The 11,240-nt window shown below is 39.6% G+C and overlaps 1 protein-coding gene across 1 annotated transcript; it reads right to left on the reverse strand.

Annotated features, from left to right (window-relative positions):
* Positions 1-2,503: 2,503 nt before the first annotated feature.
* LOC115691957 (desmethyl-deoxy-podophyllotoxin synthase-like) lies at positions 2,504-4,556 on the reverse strand. Its single transcript, XM_030618709.2, has 2 exons — positions 3,621-4,556; positions 2,504-3,312 (listed from the first exon to the last, which is right to left on the reverse strand). The coding sequence occupies exons 1-2, from the start codon at positions 4,518-4,520 to the stop codon at positions 2,695-2,697; spliced, it is 1,518 nt and encodes a 505-aa protein (XP_030474569.2). The 5' UTR covers positions 4,521-4,556; the 3' UTR covers positions 2,504-2,694.
* Between the last annotated feature and the right edge of the window lie 6,684 nt (positions 4,557-11,240).

Raw genomic sequence — 11,240 nt, forward strand, 5'->3', positions numbered from 1 at the left:
TAGAAAAAAACATATGTTATGATCAAGATGATTCTCAGCAACTTTCATGAAGACCACAACATCCAGATCCGAACAGAAAAATCGGAAAAAATTAAGCAAAATTGCTCCGATCGTGTAAAAACGTGAAGAAACATAACAACAAAAATTCTGATTCTGATGCAAACTTTAGAATATGTTTTCAGGTAGCAAACGATACCAAATCAAGTGCCGTAAGAAACCAAATCGAAGCTCTCGAAGTGTATTACAAGAGTCCAGAAGGTGTCGAAGTCCAGAAATGAAGTTTAACAGGTCAAAATCGACAAAACAGAAAGTAGGTCCAGAACTCGAAATTGCAGAACTGGTTCCAACTCAAGAACATCATCATCAAATCATCAAACATGTAATCAGCAGCCACAAACCATCCATATGGAGTTCATAGGAAGTCCTAGGGTGAATCCTAGCCTCGGCTACCTATTGTAACCTCGCTTCATCGGATTCGAGACTGAGAGATTATCTTTTGTTATCGCGCGAAAACACGATCAATTGATTTGTGTCGATCAATGTATGAGGCACTCCGAGGGATCTCAGCTCACCAAGGATGGACGTTAACCACCAGAGGACACCAGGAAGTGTCCGGCGACGTCAGATCGGTGCCGGAACAGTACCGGCGAAGAAGAAGGATCAGACCAATCCAATTGGACTGATCTAATTCGCCGGGGAAGAAAGAGCCACCAGAACTTCTCTGGTGGCTTTCCGATGAAACTCCGACCACAGCAAGGTCGAGAAAACACCTGAGGAGAGATCGGCGGTGGTCGCACCGCCTAAATCAGCCGCTGAACAGAACTGGTTTGATTCGGACCAGCTCAAGACACCGTGGGAAGAGAAGGAGAAATGGAGCAAACGGAGGCAACTCCGGCGAGGCTCCGACTAGCGAGACGTCGAAGGAACGGAGGCGGATGTCAGAGGGGGTGGCGGCGCTGGTGGTTTCGCCGGCGAGGACCTGCCAGTGGTTTTTCACAAAACCCGGGGACTTTTTTGCAAAATCTGAAAATTGGAGAGTTCTCAAGTGAATTTCGCAAAATTGATTTTGGATTCGTGTTTATCTCACAAAAACGAGTCAAATGATATCAACCATTCGCGAATCGTGAACGATTGGTTCAAATCCCTAATTAGGGCTAAAATTGGGGGTTTTCATTTCAAAGAGCGGATACACAAAATTGGTCGCACGAGTAATCTTATGATGACATCTGGATCAAATGTCGTAAAAGGAACTAAGCTAAAATATGAACAAAATGAAAGTAATTTTGTTTTTGGCCAATTCCGAACCTATTTCCGCAAATTGGGAAAAAGTAGGTTCTTAATCAATTTTTGCAAAATTTCAAATGCCAAAATCAGATTGAATGTAAAATAAGATGATTTTTGAATTTTAGTATTTTCCGATTTTTTGGTCAAAGGTTTGACCAAAAGTCAAATCCTAGTTGACTTTTCACTAGGAGTTTGATTTTATGATCAAATCTTTGAATTTTTCTGCAATTTTCACTTCTAAAGTGAAATTAAACTTGAAAAGAATATTTTTATGCGAAAAGTCCCAATTTGATCCGGAGTTGACTTTTGGTGAAAGGATTGACCAAAAAGTCAAGCCGAAAGTCAACCATTTGACTTTTCAGGTTTTTGCATGAGATGAATGGTAAACCGTCTACAGAAGTTAAGCCAACAAACGGAATTAAAAAACGATACTTTTAACTCAAGAAACGGGTTCCGTCGCGATCGAAAACCCTAATCTTGAGTTTTCTGCTTTCAATGACGCGTCGGTTAAAAATTAGGTGTCAACATTGTATTACTTATTTTAACAGCCCTTATTTTAGACAGTTTTTCTCCCCTCTCCCCAAGGAATACCCGAATTTTAACGTCCCAAATTTCAGACAAAGTAGTTTAAGGACTTGCTTAAGTCCCATCTCCAAGATAATAGGAGGCGGCAACAAAAGACGGACAACCGGCGCTGGGAAGGGGTCATGAGAGAGCGAGAATAGTTTAAGGACTCGCTCAAATCCATTTCCAAGATAATAGGAGGCGGCAACAAAGGACGGAAGGGACAACCAGCAATTTCAACTGTGGCGGGCGTTGGGAAGGGGTCGTGAGAGAGACAGAGTTGTGTGTTGTTTTTTCACGTACTCTGAAATAAAACAAGATCACATTTACGAAGAAGCCAATAATATTCAACATCTTCTTTCCAATTCTTTTGCAATACATCTAATTGGCAAAACTTCGAGTTTAAACTTTAAAGTTGCATTTTCTAGGTTCAATTTGTAAACCTTTTTTGTTTGGTATCTTCCACCATCAATGAGTTACAACCCCAAATAAAATATACGCAAAAATACATGTGAAAGTAAACCACCAACATATGCCACCACAAAGCAAAGGCAGGCAATTTCTTGCACCAATAGAGGGAAGACAAACACGAGAAATTAAAAACTGATTCTAAGAATAACCTTACCAAAAAAAAAAGACAAACACGAGAAATTGATAAAGAGAGAAATTCCAAATCTTGGCATATAAAGCCAATACGATAAAAACCAAGACCGACACGATTTGACATGTTTCTAGTCCCTGTTTAGAGACTCTATTTTCTTAACTATGACGCGGGATGAAATAGATGATTGGCATGAGCACGATGGCGCAATAAGAATGGCCACCCCAACCAACAAGTCGTCTTTATTAGGCATGGCCATGGTTGTGAGGGGTGGCGATCGCATAAAGATCGCTCTTTCTGCGGACCGTGGCCTCAAAAGCCTCGGTCATCTCCAGTTCTTCAGGAGTTTGCCCATTGGGAAGTGCCCAGTCGAAATGGTACAACAAGACTGCTACTAAGAGCTCAACATTTGCCATAGCAAATGCGATGCCCGGGCACACCCTCCTGCCAAACCCAAATGGAACAAAATGGTGATATGTCCCAATGAAGTCTACTGATGATTCAAGAAACCTCTCCGGCTCAAATTTTTCGGGGTTTTTCCAGCGATTTGGATCCCTTCCTAATGCCCCGGCATGAACAAGCACCCTTGATTTCGCGGGTATATCATAGCCCTTGATCTTGCATGCTTGCCTTGCTTCTCTGGGGACTAATGGTACGGGAGGGTGTAACCTGAGAGTCTCTTTGATCACTGATTTTAAGTACTTGAGATCTTCGAGATCCGAGTCTTGCACTTGATCCTTTCGTTTCAAGGCCTCGCGTACCTCGGTCTGCGCCTTCGCCAGCACTTGTGGGTTCTTGAGCAATTCCGACATCGCCCATTCTACTGTTACCGATGAAGTATCGGTTCCGCCACCAAAGAATTCCTCAAAAGGTGCAAACAAAAAAGAAACGAGCATTTAGTCTACGAATGGAAGAATTTTGCTTTTGTAGGTCCAATATAATGAGTTAGAGTTCACAAACTGAAAGAACTTCGAAGGTGCTCGATACAGTTTTTCTGCAGTAATTTTAGCTGTGAAAGGAGTATTACCGTTTTTAAGCTGTTTGACAAGAACATATTACTCCAGCAGTTTGTAGCAACTTGTTGAAAATAGTGACACATAACTTTATGGTGTTATAACTTTAAAACATGTATTACCAAATTTACTAGCATAGCTATAGGATCTTAACATACCAGGATGACAGCTTTTATGTGGTTGTCAGTAAGAGGAAACGCAAGTTCGTTCGACTCTTGAATCCGTAAAAGTACATCGACAAAATCTTCCTTGACAAGGCTATCTTCCTTGGTACTCAAGTTTTCTTTCGGCCTCTTATGATCATTGAGAATACGATTCGAAATTTGATCACATCTTCGCCGAATGCTGCCTAGCCTCCATTTCGTCCCCCCAATGTAACGCAGGATTCTGAGGGACGGGAAAACATCCGCGATGCTAAAACCGCCGGCCTGCTCGACAGCGTCTTTAAGAGCTGAAAGGTACTCCTCCTGGCGCTTGTAGCTTTCACCAAATGCTGCTTTGGATATTATGGAATTTAAGCATGAAGAGATCTTGTTGGAGAGATTGAGAGGGCGACCCTGCAACGAGTGCACGGACTGGACCAGATTGCCCATCTCGTCATCTCTTACTGATTTGAAAGACCGAACGCGTTTGACGCTGAGAAGTTCCAAGACACAAATCTTACGAAGCTGCCTCCAATATTCTCCGTAAGGGGCATACATGAAGCTTGAGTCCGTGTCGAACATCATCTCTAAAGACTGGAATATTGGCTTCTGGGCAAAGTTGATCTCGTGCGTCTTCAGGACCTCTTCGGCAATTTCAGGAGACGTAAGAATGACGAACGTGAGCTCGCCGACCTTGAGGTGATAAATGGGACCATAGGTTTTCGCTAGGTTACTCAGATGATGGTGTGGCAGCTCGGGACTTATCAACTGGTGCAAATTTCCGATGAGGGGCAGTTTCTTTGGCCCCGGGGGTAACTTCAAAGCATTGGAACGTTTTGCTTTGAGAATTTTGATGAGCATGAACAGAAAGAGAAGACAAGGTAGGATGAAGGCAAAAGAACTGAAACTAAGCATCGTGGAGACTGGGTACTTTGGGCGCTCAGGGCTTAGATGATCCAGGCATAGTAAGCTAGAATTCACCCCCATGCATATTTATAGTGGTTTCTCTGTTCATGTGATTGGCTATTATGTCAGATTTTATTTGAATGAATCTAATTATTCGTGAGGGAAAATTCCAAATAATGTCTCAATGTTCTCTCATTTTCACAAATAAGGACATGAAGTGAACCATGTGTCAAATAAGGATCGAAATGCTCTCATTTTCTCAAATAAGACCTCGAATTGAACCTTGTCTCAAATAAGGATTTGAAGTAGCCATCTCAGTCTCAAAAAAGGGCCTCATCTCACCGGAGTCGAGGGCATTTTCATCTTTTAATTTTTTTGGTTTTTTTATTTTTTGATTTTTTTCCTTTCCAGTTTTTTTCCATAAAAAACAAACTCAAAAATGAAAAAAAAAAGCTGGAGTTTTAAAAAAAAAAACAAGGGGGAGGAGGCCAGCCCCGCTTGTGGCTGCCGCCCCATCGCCGGTGGGGCGGCGGCGATGGCCGGCGAGGTTGCCGGTGCCGCCCTCGCTAGAGCTGGGAGAGGGCTAGTGACCCTCGCCCAGCCCAGGGCAAGGTCGAGCGGCCCTCTCCCAAATCGGGGTGAGGGTCGCCGGCCCTCGCCCCGATCTGGGAGAGGGTCGCCGCCCTCTCCTGGCTCTGGCGGAGGTCGCCGACCCTCACTGAGGCGCCGGCGACCCCGCCGGCCATCGCCGTCACCCCACCAGCGATGGGGCAGCGGCCACAGGCGGGGAGGGTTGGCTGCCAGCCCTGCCCCCTGTTTTTCTTTTTTTTTTAAATTTTTTTAAATTTTAAATCTAATTTAACTAAAATTTATGTTAAAATTATTTTTGGACGAAAATGCCCTTGGCCAGCAAGCGGGGTAAGGCCTCTATTTGAAACTGTTATAGCCACTTCAGATCCTTATTTGAGAATATAAGTCCACTTCAGGCCCTTATTTGACATAAATTCCACTTCATATCCCTATTTGAGAAAATGAGAGCACTTTAAATCCTCATTTAGAATTTTCTCTTGTTCGTGATGACTGTAAGGAAAGAACCCGAAGCACCATGTGGGCTCAAAAAATCTCATTTTTCTTTTTTATGGACGGCAAAGAATCTTATGTTTAAGGAGACAACACAAACAATTTGGCATGTCGTGTAACTAGGTGGTCCAGGTGACTATTCTTCCGGACAAAAAAAAAAGTGACTATTCTAATTGGGTTGGCGTCCAATTTTTGGCCTTGTTAGGAAAATAACGATCCATCATTATCGTCCTCTCGAGTCTGTTGCGGGGGAGAGAACGAAGAGTCCTCTCACGTGTCTGGTCGAATTGACTATTCTAATTGGGTCGCTGTACTCGTACCTATCATACTTGGTCACTGAAAGGGCCGTGGTCATTGAATTTTGAATCAATGTACAAAAGATTTCTAAATTTTAACTCAACATGCAACGTAATCTTTGATCTTTTAATTTGTTTAACGAAGAGTCCTCTCACGTGTCTGGTCGAATTGACTATTCTAATTGGGTCGCTGTACTCGTACCTATCATACTTGGTCACTGAAAGGGCCGTGGTCATTGAATTTTGAATCAATGTACAAAAGATTTCTAAATTTTAACTCAACATGCAACGTAATCTTTGATCTTTTAATTTGTTTAACGAAGAGTCCTCTCACGTGTCTGGTCGAATTGACTATTCTAATTGGGTCGATGTACTCGTACCTATCATACTTGGTCACTGAAAGGGCCGTGGTCATTGAATTTTGAATCAATGTACAAAAGATTTCTAAATTTTAACTCAACATGCAACGTAATTTTTGATTTTTTAATTTGTTTAATGACGGTCCTCTCACCTGTCGAATTGACTATTCTAATTGGTTTAGCATCAATTAAGCAATGTGATTTCTAATTTTACTCAACCTATTTTTGAATTTTTAATTTATTCAATGCGGCCCTTGAAATTTTGATACATATTTAAATTATTCCCTAAACTATATAAAACTATTCAATATTGTCCCTGAACTTAAATTAATAGAATGATAACATTGAATATTTCATACAATTTATGGACTAGTTTGAACATGTACCAAAAGTTCAAAGATCACAATAAATAAATAAAAAGTTCAGGCACCACATTGTACATTGGATTAAAGTTTAGGAATCACATTGAGAAAATTGAAAGTTCAAAGACCACATTACACATTTCGCCAAAATTCAGGGTCTGTTTGTGTCATTTTCTCTCACTAAAATTAGTGAATTCTTTTTAGGGGAAAAGCCATTAAAAATCCTAAATATTTACCCTCTTTCAAAATTCCATCAATGAGAACCGTTAAAAATCTACCCACATGGACACCTGAAAGCAAACGGTCCGAACATGGCGCCCACGTGACTTAAGTGGAATAATGCTGAAAAAATCATCTGACGGAACCTTGTCAGAGAGTAAATGTGTCGCAAAGGTATAAGTTTAGAGCTTTTTATGTCAAAAGAAAAAGTTTTGTGTAAATGTGTCACGGTAGGTATAATTTTGGGTATTAAGCCGTAGAACTGTAATAACCAATGGAAGAACGTCTGATTTGAATCTCTTGACTTTGTAGGGCACGTGATGAAGACTTTGAACTTAACTTCGCTGTCTTTCTAGTAGTTAATGACAGTTGATTGTTCCTTTTAGTTCTATACTTTCGGTGTCGATCTAGCTCGTAATTAACACTTAGGCTATATGGCAAATCGATTTCCGTCGTGACCATCACGGCAGCTCCTTTTAGTTCTATACTGTCTAGCTGCTCGTGCCTATAAAATTTTTTTTTTTATTAGGAGGGAAAGCGCTAAAGTTATGGAAATATTGACTAGTAGTGCCTCAAGATATTTTTTTTTTCTGCCCAACAATCCGTGCCATTTGTTGGTAGTATTTGTCAAACTCAGAGTCCAAGACCTGGATCATTTGTTTGTAGTTATGGGCTTTGAAACATGAATTAATTTCATAATCTTAAGAAATAAAAAAAACACACATATTCACATTTTTGCATTGAGTAATGTTAGAAACACTGAGACTCATATGCTAAATAGTTTTACTAGATATTTTAGCAAATATTACGTGGTTGTTTAAGCACAAAATTTTCTAATGATTTAATAAAACCGGTTAGGATGCATTTGAGAGTACATTTACAAGCAGTTTTGAGTCTCCAAATGCTCTTGAACCAAAGCAGTTTTGAGTACAACCAAAGCTTTGGCGTTTGATTCAATTTCGCCCTCACTAGATATTAGTATTCCTACTTTTACTGCTCACAATTTTTTTTCTTCCAATGAAAGTTTAGGGATTTTCATGAACTTGCCGTGGCTGGGAAGCTTCACGGATGAGGTCGAGGTTTGTGAGACACCGGCAAAGCTTCACCAACAAGCACGCATCACTGGCAAGCTTCACGAAGGGTCGCTCGACGTTGGAAAGCGTCACTGAGGGTCGCTCGACCCCAGATCTAGCCATTGAGGGTCACGCAACATTGGCAAGCTTCGCCATGGGTCGCTCAATGCCAGATCTAGTTTGTCGACATTGGTAAACTCCGTCGACAGTTGTTCGACGCTAAATTTAGCTCGCACAAGGTCACTTAACACTAGATCTAGCGCATCGAGGGTCTACCCTCGTGTTGCCTAGTCATGTAGCCCCAGCTTTGCGCCACCTGGTGTTGCGCAACTAGGGTCGCTTAACCTCGGCAACATGTCGCCTATGGTTGTGTGATGTTAGTACTGGTGATACTGTTGTGTTGCTCCCCTGAACTGCAACTACAAGTTCCTATATTCTCCTTCTATATTTTATTTTCTTATTCTTAAAAATTCCTTTGCAAAGTATTTTACACGGTGTTTACCAAACATTATTTACTTTTCATGAGAAATCATTTTAGTTTCCTTAATTTAAATGCAAATTTCTAAAGCTACATGTATTGCCACAGAATGTCACGCGCAACATGAGATCTTTTGTTAAATTATGTATTTCTCTTTTAAGCACACAGAAGCATAACAAAATAATCACATCCTAAGAGAACGGAAATTGAGAAAATTAAAATAATTTATATATGCATCTTTCCTTTAAACTTCATCTTCCAAATATTAATACAAGTGCAAAAAAGAATTAGATAACAACACATTAATACTAGGAAGTAGTCGAGTCATCTATCGCCCTATACCCATACTTAATCAAAAACAAGCATGTACATCATCCAACCCACTGTCCAACTCATGGGTTGATGACCTCTAGCATCATCACGTCCCTTCCATCGTCATGCCCAGGGGATCATCAAAACCCTCTCAAAGGTCCAACTAACTCACCATTCTTATCAATGTACGGAGTGATGAAACAATGGGGGAGAAACTCAAGTAATCCTACATCCATCCAGACAGTAGAACTACACTTAACGTACACTCTCTCAAATTTCAGTACAAGTACATCTTGATAGTCTCATTCTATATTCACAGGTACTCTGAAACCTAGTAGCAGACGATGGTCCAATTTACAGATCTGAAAAAAAATAAAGGAGTGGGCCAAAACCTACTAAATGAAATCGTATAAAGTAGAAGATTGAGATCATCTTGCTACTCAACCTAATACCAATAAAACAACGTGAATTCAAGACGCATACAAAATAACTATGTAAGGCAATTGAATGAGTATATGTACTATTTTCCCTATCATGCTATGCTAATAAAAATCATTGAACACTATTGTAAAAGATTATTCACTCTAATGCAAGCAGATCAAAAAGCATATTGTCAAAGTAGTTCATCGATATACATGTGTGAATATATTTATAGATGCATATATACATATTTTACACTTGTCACCGGCAAATTCATCTCATCTAATGAGGCATTCCCACACATGGCACATTCCAACACACAAGGCCCTCAACTCTTGAGGCATCCCGACACACGGGTCATCTTGACTCCCGAGGTATCCCGACACACGGGACATCATCACCACTAATAAATGGGAGACGTGAATACAACATAATAATTTCAATATACAATCAAATTGCGACAGATAATAGCACTATAATCTTGTGATCTTCCTTGTATCAACAACGGAATCAATACCCATTTATTATTTCTTGCATACCCATTCCCAAAAATCAATATTTGGTATATAACATCATTTTATGCAATTCATTATGAAATACCATTGACATACCTTTTTCGATAATCACTTGCACAAGTGCAAATAACATACTTACCTTTTTGCATTTCCCATATAATCAGTGATAACATACTGAGAGATCAATAAATTCATGTGAGAAATCAACAAGTTAGAGAATCGACAACTTAGAAATCGACAGCTTAGAAATCAGCAACTTAGAGTATTGGCAGCTTTAAAATCAGCAACTCATATAATAAAAAATTTAGACATGGCAACTTGGGTCAAGATTGGCAACTCAGAAAATTGACAGCTCAAATCAATAACTTGATTAGCTACACTTAGTCAGTAAATCGACAACTTGGTCATGGTTACGAAAATTTCACTTGTAAGTCTAGTTTCACCATTTTCACATTTTCCACACCTAAAATGTCACCAAATCTCATTAACCTTGATCAATCGCACTCTAAGCAAGTAAAACTTATCGATTCAAGTCAAGTGAACGCAAAAGTTCAACATGCTATTATTGAAACCTACTCGCACTCAACATGAAAATTTAAACTAAACTAATAAACATCAACCAATCAAATCAAAAGTACTGCGTAGATTAAGCTAACTTAACTCTTAGAGTTTTCACTTACCTTGAATGAAAACTTGGACAACTCAAAGCCTTAACCTCCACGTAAACTCTTGAAAGGTGAAATTAGAAGCTTCAACAACACAAGTATGGAACCTTTTCTTTCACTCAAAAAGATTGTAAAGTGAGATTGAGAAAGAAAGTTGAAAGCTCAAAGTATTTTGGGATGGGATTATGTGGCCAAGGAGATTGTACCTAGAAGACTACATAAGAGTTGCAAGAGGATAAGAACAATTAACCAAGGTTAAAAGTAACGATGACCTTGGGTTTAAAACACTAGGTGGAGAATGAAAAGAGAGGTGTCCAAATTAAAAGGTGGCAGATGGCTTAGCTTAGGTGGTTCCAAGGTAGAGACTTTGATAAGTTACTAAGATTTCTAGTGTTTTAGTATAAACAAGAAAATCAGCGTTCGTTTTTAAATATCGATGATACCGAAAAACATATTGAACCTACCAAAACATTTAGCAAATGTTACATACCGCTAGGTGAATTACAACTCGGTAAATTTCTAACTTGAAAATTTTCTGATATGCATTTCACCATTACTCTATATATACAACCTATGCACAAATACCTATTAATTAAATGCCGACGAAATTGCATTCTAAAAACCACGGACACTTAATTCCTTTCAGAGTTTTCATGCACCACAAAGTTAATAATCCAACTGAGACTTGTTGCAACCTTCCTCAAGGTACATTACCAAGGGAAAGTTAATGGATTACTAAGCAAATACTTAGCGCGGACTCTCCCAAGCTCATACCAATTGCAACTTTGGGTTTTAAGTTAAGCAATTATACATGCAATTTAATTCAATTAGAAGTCGTAACTAATATATATGGACCAATTAGAAACCTAAGTAATCTTACCTTGTGAACTAGAGATTTCATAGATACGTGAACTTGATTACACTAAATAAATCTAATGTTCTTTCGGTAC

The sequence above is a fragment of the Syzygium oleosum genome, unplaced genomic scaffold (assembly GCF_021117445.2).
Source record: "Syzygium oleosum isolate NSW1041296 unplaced genomic scaffold, Sole_v2.1 Sole_v2.39, whole genome shotgun sequence".
NCBI lineage: Eukaryota > Viridiplantae > Streptophyta > Magnoliopsida > Myrtales > Myrtaceae > Syzygium > Syzygium oleosum.